Below are 18,638 nucleotides of genomic sequence, written 5' to 3'. Positions count from 1 at the left end.
GGCGCAGCGGTTTGGCGCCTGCCTTTGGCCCAGGGTGCAATCCTGGAGACCCGGGATCGAGTCCCACATCGGGCTCCGGTGCATGGAGCCTGCTTCTCCCTCTGCCTGTGTCTCTGCCTCTCTCTCTCTCTGTGACTATGATAAATAAATAAAAATTAAGAAAAAATAAAATAAAATGAAGAAAGCATAAGCCAGCAGCACCAATTATTCTTGAAAAGCTGCAACTAGCAAATGTACACACTTGAGCGATTTAAGGCTTTCCCCAACCTCTCATGGTAACAACAGTGGGGAAGAATGAGAGGAAAAGAAGCCTCTACAGGCCAGAGATCAAAGAGACCACAGTTTAAAAAGACATTTAAGGGGGAAATCTGGAAATGAACTGCAGAAGGACTGAAACCCAAAATCTGAAAATAAACTCTAAGTACCTGACTGTTTGCTAAACTTTGCATGCATCGGACAACCCCAGGAAGCCTGGCAAAAAAGCAGGCAGAGACCAAAGAGGAATCTACTCTTGAAGGATTGAGCTCTAATGGAGAAGTTCTGAGGCTTTTTTTTTTTTTTTTTAAAGAAATGGGTTTATTCCCCAAATGTACACAGCTCAGGTAGCAGAAAGCTGAAGCCTTATTTGTTTCAGGTGCCAGGAGATAAAGCTTAAAGCTGACAGCTGGAAATTAAGGGGAAATCCCTGGGTATAAGGGAACCACAGAGACTGTGCCCCCAAAACTGAACATAATCTCTGCCCAAACACTTGTCTGACTGCCAAATCATACATGCATAGGGGAGACCCAAGAGAATCACCTAAAGCAACACACAGAAATCCTAGAAAGTGAACAGAGATATCAGCTGCTGCATAATACAGAAGAGAAATTTTTAGCCGAGTCTAGGAAAGTGAACTGCCTATCAAAGTAAATAACCAAAGTAAATAATCCCAAAACAAGAAACCCAGCAATCCTCAACACAATAGAATCCAGAATTGTTCACGAGCAAACAACAGGAAAGTGTGACCCATGTTCGGGGGCGAGGAGGTGGGGGGAGAGTCAGTTAACAGAAAATGACTCCAAGTGGGCCCAGATGTTGGATTTAAGAAAGGTTTCAAAGAGGCTTTTATGATCATGTTCAAAGAATTAAAGGAAAACATGGTCTTACTGAGTGGACAGATAGGGAGTCTGTGGAAACTGTAAAACAAAATCCAAATGGAAATTTTAGAGTAAGCAAGGTATTAATAGTTCTACTGACAGATTTAATAAAAATTACTAATTTGAAGAACAAAGAAAAATGAACAGTCTTACAGATCTGTGGGACAACACAAATTAGTTCAACGTAAATGTACCTGGAGTTCCAGAAGGAGAGAAAATGAAATTAAAAAATGGCAGAAAATGCAACCATAATGGAAAAGCAAGTTAAAATCTGAAGCATGGAAAGGAGTTTGAAACTTTAAATAGGATATCAACCCTAAAAAGTGTTAGGCATAACATTTATGAAAATAAAATACCTTTAAAACCATCTCCCTGTTTTTATCAGAGAGAAAATTATAAATGCACCTCACAGTTTAGTTGATTTAAAACTTAAAATTAGAGTAGTACAATAGTCAGCTGTTTATTTATTATTACAATGGCTATTGAATTACACTATCTTATGTTTAACTTTATTTTATTATTTTTTAAATGATTTTATTTATTTATTCATGAGAGACACAGTCAGAGACCTAGGCAGAGGGAGAAGCAGGCTCCCAGCAAGGAGCCCAATGCAGGACTTGATCCTGAAGGCAGACGCTCAACCACTGAGAGACCAAGGCGTCCCCTATGTTTAACTTTAGACATTTAACATCTGTAGTCAGATATAATACCATTTAGCTCACTGCTTGGAGTCCATGGTTTCTGGATAAGAGTTTCCAAATTTAGAAACCTAGTTCAAGGGAATGGAAGCTAGATAGATCTCTGTTGGGCTTATTTTTATTATAGAAGCTATGTTTTCTAAATCTTCTCTTACTGCTGGTATTAAAACATCAGTTGATGGGCAGTATAGAAAATGGTCTGAAGCATACAGCAGTAAAACCAGATGTAAAAAATGAAAAAAATTATAGATAAAAAATGATGTAGAGTAGATGATTGCTATTGTACAGCTCCCAAACTGAAAAAGCAGCAAACCAAAGACATTAACAAATGTATGCCAAGATGTTTGTGGTGGGGTTTGCAGAGCAGATTTCTTTACAAAGAGTTTTTGGCACACTACATGAAGGCCAGTAGTGGGTGTTTAAAGTGTATTATGTACCACAATTTATATTTGACTCTTCCAATTTGTTTTGTGTAGTATTTTTTTTTTTTAAAAAAGGCTATATATTGGGAGGATAAAATCTCTTAATTTTAACACTGCTCAAATTTTTAATTTTTTTAAGGTTTTTATTTTTTTTATTAGAGAGAGAGAGAGAGAGAGAGAGAGAGAACTCTGGTATGTGCAAGTGAGAACAAAAGGCAGAGGGGGAGAGAGAAGCTGACTCCCTGCAGGGAGCCGGAAGTGGCGGAGGGGGGGGGGGCAGCCACAGATCCCAGGACCTTGGGAACATGACCTGAGTTGAAGTCAAATGCTTAACCGACTGAGCCACTCAGGCACCCAACATTTCTCAATTTTTTCTCCTAAGTTTTCCACTCACTGTACCATTCAGATCATTGAGTTCTAAATCTTTATCAGTAATCCTTTCCCACAATTCCTGTACTGAAACATTTGGGGCTATAATTTTTGTAATATTTGTGATGTTAAGAAGAAAAAGAGCCAATCTTCAAATCAGTCCGCTATGCAAAAATCTAGGAATATTAGAAAATTTAATGTTGAATTCTGTTTTTTAAATTTTTTAAAAAGATTTTATTTCTAAGTAATCTCTACACCCGATATGGGGCTAAAATTTACAACCCCAAGATCAAGAGTCACATGCTCCACCAACTGAGCCAGCCAGGCACCACAAATGTTACATTTTAACATATAGCAAGAATCTAACCAGGTGAGCCTTTGGATTAAAGTCGTTAGTGTTCTTATTTTCTAAAATAAAGCTTGTGATCAAGATAAACACTGCAATGTTAAAATGAAATAACATCAACTACAATACTTACTATTCTGTTAGTCCTCAATTTAATTTACTTAAAAACACATGGTTGTTATGATGTGTTAAAATTAAACCTAGACATTTTTTCTCTCAATTATTTTGCTATCTTGTACTTTTTATTATCAGTAAAAACTAAGAAAGGTATAGAGATTTTAAGTGTTTAATTTTCTATTTTTTCCTTTAAGAGAAAGCATATATGATAACCCCAAACCCAATTATATACACTTAGTCTTATTCAGATGATTTAGTAATTTTATATTCCTGTTCTTTTTTGCCTGCCTACAGTCTATCTGAAAAATACTGCAGCCATTAGCATTTCACAAGAATTTTTGGGACTAAAATTAAATTTTATTTTATTTTTTTAAATAAATACAAAATCTTACAAATAAATAAAAAATCTTACATTTTATGTATTTATTATGAGACTCAGAGAGAGAGGCAGAGACACAGACAGAGGGAGAAGCAGGCTCCTCACAGGGAGCCTGATGCGGGACTTGATCCCCAGACCGGGATCAGGCCCTGAGCCAAAGGCAGATGCTCAACTGCTGAGCCACCCAGGCGTCCCTATAATTAAATTTTAAAATCTAAGATCAGAATGAAATGATACTTAACTGGCTTAATGTAAAACAATATATATAGTTATATATATAATGTAAAACAATATATATAGTTATATATAATGTAAAACTATATATATGTGTGTGTATATATATATATATTTAAGAAAGTCATTATATACTGGAAAATCAGAAAACCAAAAATGAGTATAATTCTATAGTATACCAAAACTTAATTGTCATGGGTTGAACCGTGTTCAAGTCCTAACCTTTGGTACCAGGGAATATGATCTTATTTGAAAACTGGGTCTTTGCAGATAGAATCAAGTTGAGGTGAAGTCATATTGGATTAGGGTGGGCCCTACATCTGTTGACTTAGCACCTTTGTAAGAGAGAGGACAGAGCAGATGCAGAGATAACAGAAGAATGGGGAGCTGTGATGAAAGCCATGTGAAGATGGAGGCAAGGAAAGAAGTAATGGCATGGGCAAGCCAAGGGCTAGGCTACCAAGGATTGCTAGGATCCACCAAAAGGTAAGTGGCAGGATTCTTCTCTAAAGTCTTAAGAGGGAGTATGGCTCTGCTGATACCCTAATTTCGGACTTCTAGTCTCCAGAACTGTTAAAGCTCGAATTTTTGTTGTTTTTAAGCTACACAGTTCGTGGTGCCTTTTTCTGGCAGCCATAGGAAATGAATACACTAATGTACATATAACAGTATAGATGTGAACCCAATTTTTAAAAAAGATTTTTTTTTATTTATTTGAGAGAGACAGAGCAAGTACAAGCATGGGAACCAGCAGAGGGAAGGGGGAGAAGCAGAGTCCCCAGTGACCAGGAAACCTGATGTCGGGCTGGATCCCAGGATCACAGGATCATGATCTGAGCCAAAAGCAGAAGCTTAACTGACTGAACTAACCATGTCCCTGAACCCAATTTTTTTAAATTGAGGGAAACTTACTTTTCCTTATATTGTATGGTCAACATACTTACATAGTCCCCAAGTAACAACTCTAAATTTGCTTAATAAAGCAAATTAAGCTTCACAGAAAAGAGTATTATTTTTCAGTTTCAGAGCACTCAAGTCTTATACTTACTTGATTACTTGACTAAACTTTTATTACTGAATTTATAAAGTTTAAAGAATTCTAAGTTTCCAGGGAACATGGATGGCTCAGTCCATTAAATGTCGGACTCTTGATTTTGGCTTAGGTCATGATCTTGGGAGCATGGGATCAAGCCCTGTGTCAGGCTCTGTGCTCAGCAAGGAGTTGATAGGGATTCTCTTCTTTATTTATTTTAGAGAGAGCATGGGCAAGCATGGGGAGGGGTGCAGGCAGAGAGAGAGAGAGACAGAAACCTTTTAGCAGACTCTGCACTGAGCATGGAGTCTGATGTGGGGCTTGATCCTAACACCCTGAAATCAAGACCTGAGAGAAAACCAAGAATTGGACATTTAACCAACTGTGCCATCCAGGGATTTCAGATTCTCTCCTTCTTCCTCTACCCCTTCCCCCTGCTTACATGCTCACTCTCTCTCTAATAAGTAAATTTTATTAAAAAATTCTAAGTTTCCAAAATTAGTGTAATTACATACAATTTATAGTTAAACGTCTTTTAAAATATAAGACACCTATAGGAATTCTAAGGAAAACTTATTTTTGCAAAGTTTTAAACAAGTGTTTACTGTCTAAGTGCCAGACACTACTAGGCACAAGAATTCAAAGATACTTAGGACTCACCCACTCTGTGTGAAGCACACAGTCTAATAACAAGGTAGACAAAAGGAATGGGACAAGTTCTATGAGGAAGTATGAAGAAAGGAAACTCATTAGGTAAAAGGATCAGCGTAGGGAATCAAGAGTAACTTGACAGAGAAACCAAGATTTGAACAAACTGACAAGCAGGAATTTCTTAGATGAAAGGGGAAGCTAGAAACAGAAGGGAAGGGAAATGGGAACAAAAGGAAAGTGGAATCCTGAACAGGTTTGATATATCCAGGGCTGCTAAAAATTTTCTTATGGCTAAAGCATAAGTCGGGTTAAGACTAGGTACTGAGATGAGGCTGGAAAGAGGCTAAAGAACTTAGATTTGTGTTGAAGTTGATAGGGAACCAACTGTCCTTTTTAAACTGAAAGGTCTAAGAGGCATAAAGGCCATATAGGAAGCTGCTACAGTAGTCCCAGCAAGACATGCTGGGAGACCTGGGCTAAGGCAGTGTTAGTGAAGTGTAGAGAACACAAGGAACTTCCAGAAATGTATTACATTTGAAAGATTTATTAATTTACTTGAGAGACACAGAGAGAGAGAGAGAGAAGGCACACACCCAGTGGTGGGGTGGGGCAGAGGGAGAGGGAAAGAGAATCCCAAGCAGACTCCATGCTGAGTGCAAAGCCTGACACTGGGCCAATCTCAACACCCTGAGATCATGACCTGAACTGAAACCAAGAGTTGGATGCTTAACCATCTGCACCACCCAGGCGCCCCAGAAATATAATGTTTATATTTATAATATAAATATAAAAATATAATGTTCATAACATATTTTAAAAGGGTTTTATGTCAGAGACTCTACCAAAACAAACAAACAAACAAACCTACTAGAACTGATAAATTCAGTGAGGTCTCAAGTTACATATACAACTAATATAATACACAATAAATCTGTTACATTTCTATACACTAATAATGAAGTAGAAAGAGAAATTAAGAAAACAATCCCATTTGCAACTGCACCAAAAACAATAACATCCCTAGAAATAAACTTCATCAAGGAAGTGAAAGACCTATACTCCAAAAACTATAAAACGCTGATGAAAGAAATTCAGACGACACAAACAAATGGAAAGATATTCCACGCACATGGATTGGAAGACTCAATAGTGTTAAAATGTCCATACTATCCAAAGCAATCTACAGATTAACATAATCTCTATCAAAATACTAACATTTTTCATGGAACTAGAACAAATAATACTAAAACTTGCATGGAACCACACAAGACCCCGAATAGCCAAAGCAATCTTGAGATAGAAGAACAAAGCTGGATGTTTCAGAATCCCAGATTTCAAGGTACATTATAAAGTTGTAGTAATCAAAACAGTATGGCACTGGCACAAAAACACACACACAGATCAAGAGAATAGAGACCCCAGAAATAAATGCACACTTATATAGTCAATTGATCTACAACAAAGAAAGCAAGAAGATGCGATAGGTAAAAGATATTCTCTTCAACAAATGGTGCTGGGAAAACTGGAGAGCTACATACAAAAGAATTTAACTGGAAAAGAAAAAAGAATGTAACTGGACCACTTTCTTGCACCATATACAAAAATAAACTCGAAATAGATTAAAGACCTAAATGTGAGACTTAAAACCATAAAACTACTGGAAGAAAACAGGCACTAATTTCTTTGATATTGGTGGGCACCTGGGTGGCTCAGTGGTTGAGCATCTGCCTTTGGTTTGGGTTGTGATCATGAGATCCTGGGATTGAGTCCCACATGAGGCTACCTGCAGGAAGCCTGCTTCTCCCTCTGCATATATGTCTCTGCCTCTCTCTCTCTGTCTCTCATGAATAAATAAATAAAATCTGGGATGCTTGGGTGGCTCAGCGGTTTAGTGCTTGCCTTCAGCCCAGGGCATGATCCTGGAGTCCTGGAATCGAGTCCCACATTGGGCTCCCGGTGTGGAGCCTGCTTCTCCCTCTGCCTGTGTCTCTGCCTCTCTCTCTCTCTCTCTCTCTCTCTGTCTCTCATGAATAAATAAATAAAATATTTTTTTTTTAAAAATATTTAAAAAAATTTGATATTGCCTGTAGAAACATTTTTCTAGATATGTCTCTCAGGCAAAGGAAACAAAAGCAAAATTACACTATTGGGTCTCTACAAAATAAAAAGCTTTCACACAGTGAAGGAAAAACAAAAATAAGAAGGCAACCTACTGAATGGAAGATGGTATTTGCAAATTACATATCCAATAAGGAGTTAATATCCAAAATATATAAAGAACTTATACAACTCAATGCCAAAACCCACAAGTAATCCAATTAAAAAATGGGCAGAGGATCCAAATAGACAATTTTCCAAAGAAGACATTCAGATGCCCCACCAACACATGAAAAGATGCTCAACATCACTGATCATCAGGGAAATGCAAATCAAAACTACAATGAGATATCACCTTTCACTTATCAAAATGGCTAAAATAAAAAAATACACAAAATAACAAGTGTTGGTGAGGATGTAGAGAAAAAGGAACCCACATGCACTGTTGGTGGCAATGTACATTGGTATAGCCCCTATGGAAAACAGTATGGAGATTCCTTAAAAAATTAAAAATATAATCCAGTAATTCTGCTACCGGGTATTTACCCAAGGAATACAAAAACACTAATTTGAAAAGATATACTGTACAACTATCTTTACTGCAGCATTACTTACAATAGCTAAATTATAGAAGCAGCCCAAGTGTCCAAGGATAGATGAATAAAGATGTGGTGTATATCTACAATAGAGTATTACTCAGTCATAAAAAGAATGAGATTTTTGCCATTTGTAACAATATGGATGGACCTACGGGATAATGCTAAATGAAATAAGTCAGTGAGAGAAAGACAAATACCATCTGATTTCACTCAAACGTGGAATTTAAGAAACAAAACTAACGAACAACAAAGAGAAAAAGAGGACAAAAAACCAGACTCCTAAATACAAAGAACAAATTGATGGTTGCCAGAGGGGAGGCAGGTGAGGATCCCCTGAAGTAGTTAAAGGGGATTAAGGGTACACTTATCTTGATAAGTACTAAGTAATATATAGAATCACTGAATCCTTGTATTATACATCTGAAAATAATATAACACTGTGTGTTAATTATACTTCAACAAAAATAAAGAAAATATAAAAGGGTTTTATGGTCTAATTAATTTGGGAAACCCTAAGAAAACAATTAGATTGCTTTATTATACAACTTAACAAAGTCTTTATTTTTTTAAAAAATATTTTATTTATTTATTCATGAGACACACACAGAGGGAGAGGCAGAGACACAGGCAGAGGGAGAACCAGGCTCCATGCAGGGAGCCTGACATGGGACTCGATCCCGGATCTCCAGGCTCACGCCCTAGGCTGAAGGTGGTGCTAAACCGCTGAGCCACCCAGGCGGCCCCAAAGTCTTTAATATTCTAGTGTACACTGAAAATTTCTAGGAGTATATAATTAAGGATGTAATGCTCCTCCAACATATTTGACCACTATACACACCCACCAACTTTTTATTTAAAGTATCCCATGGGACTAGCATCTCAAAGAATATTCTTTGAAAATACTGCTCAGTGAAAATATTTAATTAAGCAACATACCAACAACTAGAAATTGAAAAATAAGTATAAATAATACATTAGTACAGAGGGAATGCAGAATAAAAAAGAGGGATCACAGTCTGTGAGATTAATTAGAAGGTTTCCACTCAATATACTACTAATTTTGCAATGGAACTTTAGGTAGTAATACAAACAAGGGTGCTTAAACCAATAGAAATCTTTTAAACTGCTGAATGATGTTTTCTAATAAAAATTCTATTACCACAACTTACAAATTAAAAAATCTTAATCGCCTGTACTTGTGGGGAGTAAATAATTTCTTACATTATTAAGATGATTAGGTTTTACAGCCTTTTGAATCTTTGTCAAAGCTTCCTATTATTATTATTTATAAATTAGTAACTGTTTCCAGGTTTTATCTGGCCTTTAATGTTTCAGAATTTCATTACAGTCTCAGGTTAAAATCCCATTATCATACAAACTATTATGAACAAGGATTCTATATAATAAACTTGTTTGCAAATATCCCATGAGGACTACGGTTTGTCATAGTGAATTATTTGTAAAGAATGGTTTTGTATAACAAATGCTTCCTTCTTGATCATCCTCTTAAAATAATCATTCTATACCATAGTATATTGGTTTTTGGTCTATACCAAAGACCTTAAATGGTATGCTGTTTTCAGTCTACAATAGAGAGCTAAGAACTCTATAATTCTGCTTGGTGATTAAATCCTTTAACTCCCTTGGTCCTTCTCCAGTTCAGACATTCCTACTTGAGAAATCTAGGGTCCAAATTACTATAATGTAAAAAGCCTGGGACTTCATTCACTGATTCATAGCCCAATTTAGTATGTACTCCTGCAAATCGTAAACAAAATTTCTGCTAATAAATTCTCCATAACAAAATCATGATATTAAATAGAATTTTTCCTTAATGAAGCACACATTCCTTTAAAAGCTAAAGAAATAATACTAGTATTAACCCATATCTTATTTTGTCTCTATGGGGCTAGTTCATTAAGGGTAAACAGATTATCTTTAATATTGCATCCTTTATTTTAAGCTTTTGTAAAAAAATGATTTTTAGGACATATTATCCACAATCCAAAGGAGATGTATGTCATTAGATATATACGTAAGTTTTTTTTTTAAAGATTTTATTTATTTATTCATGAGAGACCCAGAAAGAAAGAGGCAGAGACATAGGCAAAGGGAGAAGCAGGCTCCATGCAGGGAGCCAAAGTGGGACTTGATCCCAGTACTCCAGGATCATGAGCTGAAAGTAGATGTGCTCAACTACTGAGCCACCCAGGCATCCCATATACATAAGTTGTTTAAAAGTAAATCACTTTGAGCTACATCAATGAATGACCCTTATACAGACTAAGTCCCTTTTTCCTTAGCTAATTTCAGTGTGTAAAGGAAAAGGGGGGAAAAATAAAAATCCTTTTATCAGTGCTTCCTAAATCGAGTATTTTGAACTGTGTGATCAAATAAGAAATTTTTACTGGGATTATACATAGTTCACTCTAAAGTAATGTTAAACAGTTTGAAAAAAATATTTTTTATGCCATGTAAGCAAAAAGGGCACAAGATAAAAATATCTGATGATTGCTTTAAAATTCACTATTAAAACTAGAGAAAATATAGAATTTTTTGCAGATTCATTTACATTTTATTCTTAACTAGAAAAAGCAATTAGATATAGACTAATGTTCATGGGTGCTCACATAGTAATTCACAAATAAATTGGTAGGAAAAAAACTGCATCACATCTGCATGTTTTATAAATAGCAGTAAGAGTCTTCTTACCTTCAAAAGTTCAAAGTAATGTAGACAGTGGTAAACAGGGGCTAGAAGTAGCCTGGGTAAAACATACTGAACAGCTTCTTTGAAACCTTCGCCTATTGACTAAAAAACAAAGTAATTAATTTTTTTTAAGTTTACTTTTCAGATATCATATATCTTTATTTAAATTACTATACCTGTAAATAGAGTGCTGCTCCAGGCTTTGATAACTGACTAAGGAAACGATCATGAAAACCAGGCCGTAAAATATCTCGAGCATATGATTCATATGGATCAAATGCCAGTTCCTTAGAAAATAAAGAATGAAAAAGATAAATAATCTTTCTCTAAGTTAAAACATAAATAACCACCACCAGAAACACAGAAAGATTAAATTATGAGTACAGCTAAGCTAGCACAATTATATACTTCTTTTAAAGCCTCCAAACAAAATTACATGGCTATTAATTATAATTTTAATAGGATAAGTTTAATATTCTCCAGTAAGAGAGTAAGTAAATCAGTTCTTTCTGATGAATAATGGCATCCTTATATGTTATGACAAGGATTCTAGTAGAGCATTATCAACAAAAGTGGTCATAAGAATGGCAAGACTTATGGTTCTGGAAAACATAGTTAAGCTTCAACAACAACGAATACAGATATCAACAATGAAGTAAAATATTAACCCTTAGAATATGGGTGCCTAACATTTATTTTCTCATGGCTGTTTCTTAGTGGTAGACTTTTACTTTCACATTCTTTAAGCCAGAGGTAAACAGTTTGTATCATCTAAAATTCATTGTTACAGTTTTCACAAACATGAGTTTAATCCAAATTGCCGAAAATTTTACTATAATCAATCAACCATTAATAAACAAAAAAAATTTAACGGTTAGGTCTAAAAGAGTACAATCTATTGGTTTTGATGATTCCTGAGGGAAAGAGAATCAGTGTCTTGATTTTAGCAGGAGCCATCCTATGCCTTATTCCTGGTTTAAAACAAAACAAAACAAAACCAAAAACCTTAGGAGAACTGTGCTGTAGATTCTAACAAGAGCTCATTTCTAGGATGGGGAATTCCAGAAAGAGGAAGAGGACATCTAGTGGAGTACAGAAGGAAGAGGGGCTGACAGCACAAATGATATTTATATTCATTACCCTTAATGTTTTTCAGATTTTTTTAAACAAAAAATTGAATAATAACAATACAAGATCAGAAATCAAAAGACCCAAGCTCTACTCTTTGTGAAATACACAAAGTTCTATGTGCACATAAAGTTCTAAGTCATCTTGAATTCCTTGAACTGGCTCCTTATTAATTTCCCAATTTCAACTCCTTCAACCACTTTCCCAACTGTAAATCTCTATGATAATATAACACTGGAAATTGCAGTCCATTGTAGATTTTACAAGAATGAATAGTAAAGTCTCAACAAAAATAACAGAAAGGAGTCAGGTGTGAACAGAGTAGATGGGAGAGAGGAATAAAAATGTGACTTGAAACTTTTATCTTGGGTCTCTTGAACTCTAGAAATCCTCTTGCTTAGCAGATAATATTTACCCTCGCTCTCTTTCGATAAACTCTAATTTACTACAGAATTTGTATGACAGCTATATATAAAGTAAAGGCTATACACTGAAGTGGCTTAAAAGCATAATTTTAGAGTCTCAGAGATCCAGATTCCAATTCTGATTGTACTACTTACTAGCTGTGGGAGCTCTGATAAACTAAGCCAGGTTGTTCACTGGAAAGTGGATAATATCTACTTTCAAGGGATTGTTTTAGAAATCAAACGAGATATATGCAAAATGCTTACAAACAAATGCTTACTGTCATGCACATAGTAAGCACTGAGTATGCTGTACCCAGTATTATCATTCTAAAATAGCTAATTTCAAGAAAGAAAAAACCAACACATAACTAGGAACCGAACGGCTCATCAGTTTAATTCTAGATGGTCAATTTTTAGGATTGCAAGCACTTCTAGGAATCCTTGTACTAGTTAATAGATCATTTTATGATTAGTTTACTAGTTAAAAGTTAATACTTTTATTTTTTTAATTATCAATATCATTGTGTATTAATGATTAAAAATGTAGAATATTCTAAACACTGAAATGTACAGAGAACAACCTAACATAACTATATTCATCATTTAGCTCAAAAAAGTTGAACATTTTATATTTGTTTCAATTTTTAAAAAAGAAATAAGACAGTATTGTGGTAATTGATCCTCCTGAGCTCCTTTTCACAAGTTTATCTCCTCCCCTACTGATCCCCAAAGAAATCACTGTCCTGAATTTGAATTTTATCATTCCCACATGTGTTTTTATAATTACATATGTATCAAGAAATAAGGCAATGTTTCCAAACTTTATATAAATATCATAATGTATTTATTCTTCCCCAATTTGTACTTTACATTCAAAGTTGTGTCCAAGATTTATCCATTTGGATTAATGTGGTTTCTTCCATTTATTTATTCTAAACTCTGTAACATTCTATAGTATAGATATGTTTTTTTGAGATAATTTAGAATCACATGCAGTTACAAAAAATAACATAGAATGATTCTGTGTGCACACTACTCAGTTTCCCATCCTGGTAACATTTTCCAATAGTACAATATAGTACAATTATCACAATCTGGCCATTGACCCCAATGTAGTAAAGTATGAAACATTTCTATCCACAGGCATCTCTCTTATTGACCTTTTTTAAAAAAAAAAATTTTTTTTTCAAGGTCTTATTTATTTTTTTTAAGTAATCTCTACACCCGACATGGGGCTTGAACTCACAACCCAGGATCAACCCCCACGCTCAACTGGGATCCCTGGGTGGTGCAGCGGTTTGGCGCCTGCCTTTGGCCCGGGGCGCGATCCTGGAGACCCGGGATCGAATCCCATGTCGGGCTCTCTGCATGGAGCCTGCTTCTCCCTCTGCCTATGTCTCTGCCTCTCTCTCTCTCTCTGTGACTATCATGAATAAATAAATAAAATTAAAAAAAAAAAAAACCCACGCTCAACTGACTGAGCCAATCAGGCGCCCCTCTCTTGTTTCTCTTTTTAGAATCACAACCTCCCTCCTTCCTGTTAGCACCCAAGTCTAAATTATGTCTCTTTGTTTTGTAGCTCATGCTTTGGATGTGTCATATCTAGGAATCCTTTGCCAATGCCAAGGTTGTGAAGATTTAGCCTTGCTTTCTTCTAAGAGTTTTGACATTCTAGCTCTTACATTAGATCCATTTTATGTTTGTAAATGTGTGAGGCAAAAAGTTCAATTTCATTCTTTCAGGTTTCTCATAACTTTATAGTGTCTTTTTGTGAACAAAAGTTTTAAAATTTTAATCTTTTATGGTATGCACTCTCTGTTAAGAATCCCTTTCTATCTCAAAGTCAAAAACATATTTTCCTATATTCTCTTCTAAACTTCTAAAGTATGCTTTCCATTTTTAGATTTTTAATCTGTTGAGAACTTGGGTATGAAGTGAGCTAAGGAATTTTTTTCTTTCCACATGGATAACCAGTGTATTTTTTAACCCAGCACTATTTTTTAATTCGTTTGTTCTTTCTCTACTGATTAATAATGTAATCTCAGTCACATACCACGTGTGTATGTATATTTTTTTCAGGGTACTCTATTCTGTCACACTGTTTATAGCTACACCACTACTTTATATTTACTGTGCCTACATAATAAATTTTAAAATTTGACAAGACAAATCCTCTCAACTTGTTCTTCCTCAGAATTTTAATTTTTGTCCCTTCATTCTTCTACATTCATTCTTCCAAATTTTAGGATTAGTTTACTATGCACTAGATTTAGAAATTATTTAGGAGACAACTGGTATCATTATACTATTGAGTATTTCCATACATGAACATAGTACGTATTCCCACTTACTGAGATCTTCTTTATGAATCTAATTATTTTATGATTTTCTTAATTGGTCTTGAATGTTTATTTGGCACATTTCTGAATGTCTTATAGTTTTGTTTCTAGAATGGAGTCTTTTTCCTTTAATGTCATGTGTATTCAATGGGTAATAACTGAGCATAGTAATACTATCAATTTTTATTTTATGTAGCAACAATACTGAACTTGCCTAATACTTCTAATACTACACAAATCTTAGAATTGCCATGTTTACATGTTTTTGAACTTCCTACAAATGGAATTATATAGTATTTTGAGTGTCCTCATATAGTTCACCATGAGTCCTTCATTGGCTATAGATATTACAAATATTGTCTCCCTACCCTAGCTTGCCTTTTCATTCTCTTAATTTTGGTTACTGATACATATGTTCTTACCTTTAATGAAGTCCAGTTTATCAATTTTTTCTTTCATGGTTTTGGTGTCTTATTTAAGAAATCTTTGCTTATTCTAAGGTCATGAAGATCTCTTACATCTGCTTCTGCAAGCTTTATTATTTTAAATTTTGAACTCACTCTTGAAGAGAAGTCTAATTGGGCAGAAAATTCTATTTTCTCTTAGTACTTGAAGATATCACTCAAATGACTGTTAGTTTCTATTGTTAAAGAGAAGCCTTCTGTTTTTCTAGTTGTAGTTCCTTTCCAAGTAATACTCTTTTCTCTCTAAGAGCTTTTAAGATTTTCTCTTTATCACTTGATGTTCTATAGTTTTACTATAATGTTTTCAGCTGTAGGCTTATTTTTATTTATCCCATCCAGTATTTGGAATTCATTTTTGATGGTGGGAACTCATGACTTCATTTCTAATAAATTCTCAATTTTCACCTCTTCATATCTTTCTTCTCCATCATTCTTTACCTGAAACTCCTATTAGAGGCTATTAAAGCTCTTCGATATAGCCTTTATTACTCTTAGCTTTTCTTTCATATTCTAATTGTGGTTTCTCTGTGTCATATTTTTAGTTAATTCCTTCTTCCAATTCATTAATTTTCTACTTAAACTAGGTTTAGCAAATGTTTACTACATACTGAGTTTTTAATTATATTTAATTCCCAATATCCTAATTGTTTCGATACTTACCTGTTCTTATTTTGTTTCCACTGATTTTTATTTCACAACATCTTCTTTAAAAATGGTATTTCTTCATTTATATGAGCATCCTAAACATCTTTTATAAACTCTTTGTATGTCTATTGTACAAAATTAATTTCATCTGGAATGAATTTATTTTCTAATTGTTGATTTTCCTATATTCTATACTTAAATTTTTTTTTTAATTTTTTATTTATTTATGATAGTCACAGAGAGAGAGAGAGAGAGGCAGAGACACAGGCGGAGAGAGAAGCAGGCTCCATGCACCGGGAGCCCGATGTGGGATTCGATCCCGGGTCTCCAGGATCGCGCCCTGGGCCAAAGGCAGGCGCCAAACCGCTGCGCCACCCAGGGATCCCTATACTTTATTCTATATTCTGTACTATACTAAGTCTATAGTACAGTACTCTTCTGTACTATAGACTTTTCAGGGGGAGGCTTTTAATTTTTGGTTTCCTTTTTTTCTCTCCTATCCCTTTATGATCACTCTTCCAGACCCAAACCTGCTCTGTAACAGATTTTGGGGTTGTAAGCTCTATCATCGTACGGGCTTGATATTGTAGGATAATTTGTTAGGTTTTAAAGTTTTTTTGATATAATGTAGTGTTTCTGTTTTCTTACCTCAAGTCTACGACTTCCTATAAAACCTTGCAGGGAGGAAGTTGATAGGATTTCCCTGGTATCCTCCTATGATCAGGGTTTTACAGCAAGAAGTCTTGCTCACTTTCATGGAGTACATTTAGTCTTCATTGTCCTTAAGAGCTGAACATCCAACTATCGGAGCTTATTACCTTGAATGTTTATTTCTAATCTTATTTTTGAGTCTAGTTATGTATATTCCTTCTTTTAAAAGTAATATACTTTATGACTTCTATGTGTTTGAAGCAAGAGTGGAGGGGCCCTAACGAAACTTAAGCTTACCAAAATATCCTGAAAATCTTAATTTTTTTTTTTTTTTTTTTTTTACCAAACTCACCCTGTATTTATGGATTTTAGGCTTAGAATGAAGTAAGAGCTAAAGATCTCAGAATAACTATCAATGCTAACTCATTTGGACTAATTCATATATTTTAGAATTTGAATACCCAAGGAGGTGGTTACTATTTTTCCACCCCCATAACATCTGAATCATCTAGGTCCTAGTCTTGATTCTCCTATTCACTTCATTCCTCCTATTCTAAATAATAATGTACGGTTATCATAGCTTATAGTAATGAAGGTGATTAGCTAAATATTTTAGGTAGGTTACTTTAATTTTCACAAAAATCCTGAGTCCTACTATTATTATGCCTATTTTAGAAATACAGACATGGGGATTTAGAGATTGGAGATAAATTGCCCACAGTCACATACAACTAATAAGTAGCAGAATTTAAACTGGAACACAAGTAGTCTAACTTCAGGTCCAGCTTCCATGGCTTCTTCAATGAAAGGGCATTGATGGACTTTTCTTAGCTTTGTCATAGAAGAAAAGATAATGGATTGTCAGGTGTAAACGCCTTGCCTCTGTGGGATCTGCTTTTTTATAATAGATGAGAGACTACTTTTTTGTGTGTTTCATAAGATAAAGAGACAAATGTTGACAATGAGCCTACAAGGAACAGACTAATACGGCTAAGTAGTCAGCAGTCAATATCCAGGATTTTAGCTGGAAATAAGAATTAAGATTCCAATTTTAATGCAAATGTACAGCTTTTACGCAGAATTTTTTTTGGTGTATAATTAAAGTACTTACCTCTGCTAAGTCTTCAAAGCAGCTTCCTACTAAGGGATGGGGGCTCCCTTCATCAGTCATTTCCACAGTATCTTCTATATGGCCCAGTAACTTTACACTAAGTTCATGTATATCTACTATACGACTAAATATATTTTCTACATCCTGTTGGGAGGAAAAAACACATTAAGTCAATTGGGCTGTATAATAAAAAACAGATTTTGAGCCAATAAGTCATTTTATAATCATGAAATTTAACATGGCAAGTACAGTGAGAAATTTTAACAACTTATAAATCCAAGTAAAAGACAATTCAAGAATTTTTTTTGCAAAGGTGTATAATTTGCAAATACATTTCTTTAGGTTGGGGTTCTCAAAATAATATATAGTGCTTTTATGAAAACCATTTTTTAAAAACAGTTGAGTGAATGAAGCAAATGGCATTGTTTTTACATTTTTGCAAATCTCAACCGTCTAGCTTAATAGAAGACAGCTGGATTTTCACATATATTTCTGCATTTAATCTGTTGTGATACATTGTTTTTGATCAAAGCATACAAAGAAAATCTAGTTTTACACAGATACTTGAAAAAGGGAGGAATATTTTAATAATTATTCAAATAATTGTAGATCTTTTTCAGTACTGTTTCTTTATTGAGATATGTCACACACCATAAAATTCACCCTTTAAAGAACACTATTCAATGGTTTTCACATATTCAGAGCTGTTCAGTTATTGCCACTATCAAATTCCAGTGTATCTTCCTCACCCCAGAGAAGGTCTACATTCATTAGCAGTATTCTCCATTCTTGTTTTCTGCCAGAGGCTGGCAACCATTAATCTACTTTCCATCTCTATGGATTTGCCCATTCTGGACATTTCATATATAATGGAGGGAACAGCCTTTTATGATATTATACCAAAACTCAACAAATGGTAGTTTCTTTTTTTAAAAGATTTTATTTATCCATTAGAGAGAGAGCACAAGCAGGGGGAGTGGCAGAGGGAAAGGGAGCAGCAGACTCCCTGCTGAGCAGGGAACCACAACCCACTCAATCCCAGAACCCTGGGAACATGACCTGAGTCGAAACCAGATACTTAACCAACTGAGCCACCCAGGTAC

The 18,638-nt window shown here is 34.9% G+C and overlaps 1 protein-coding gene across 5 annotated transcripts in view; it reads right to left on the bottom strand.

The window, feature by feature from the left end:
• SOS1 (SOS Ras/Rac guanine nucleotide exchange factor 1) overlaps window positions 1-18,638 on the bottom strand; it is a 144,592-nt gene that overhangs the window by 43,015 nt on the left and 82,939 nt on the right. For all 5 annotated transcript variants that reach the window (XM_072767250.1, XM_072767249.1, XM_026018914.2 and 2 more), the window contains exons 6-8: window positions 17,536-17,679; window positions 10,967-11,077; window positions 10,794-10,892 (exon numbers count right to left, since the gene is read on the bottom strand). In XM_072767250.1, coding sequence (XP_072623351.1) covers window positions 10,794-10,892; window positions 10,967-11,077; window positions 17,536-17,679 — 354 coding nt within the window. The remainder of the gene's footprint in view (window positions 1-10,793; window positions 10,893-10,966; window positions 11,078-17,535; window positions 17,680-18,638) is intronic.

The sequence above is a fragment of the Vulpes vulpes genome, chromosome 8 (assembly GCF_048418805.1).
Source record: "Vulpes vulpes isolate BD-2025 chromosome 8, VulVul3, whole genome shotgun sequence".
NCBI lineage: Eukaryota > Metazoa > Chordata > Mammalia > Carnivora > Canidae > Vulpes > Vulpes vulpes.
This window is presented reverse-complemented; position numbering and strand designations above follow the sequence as displayed.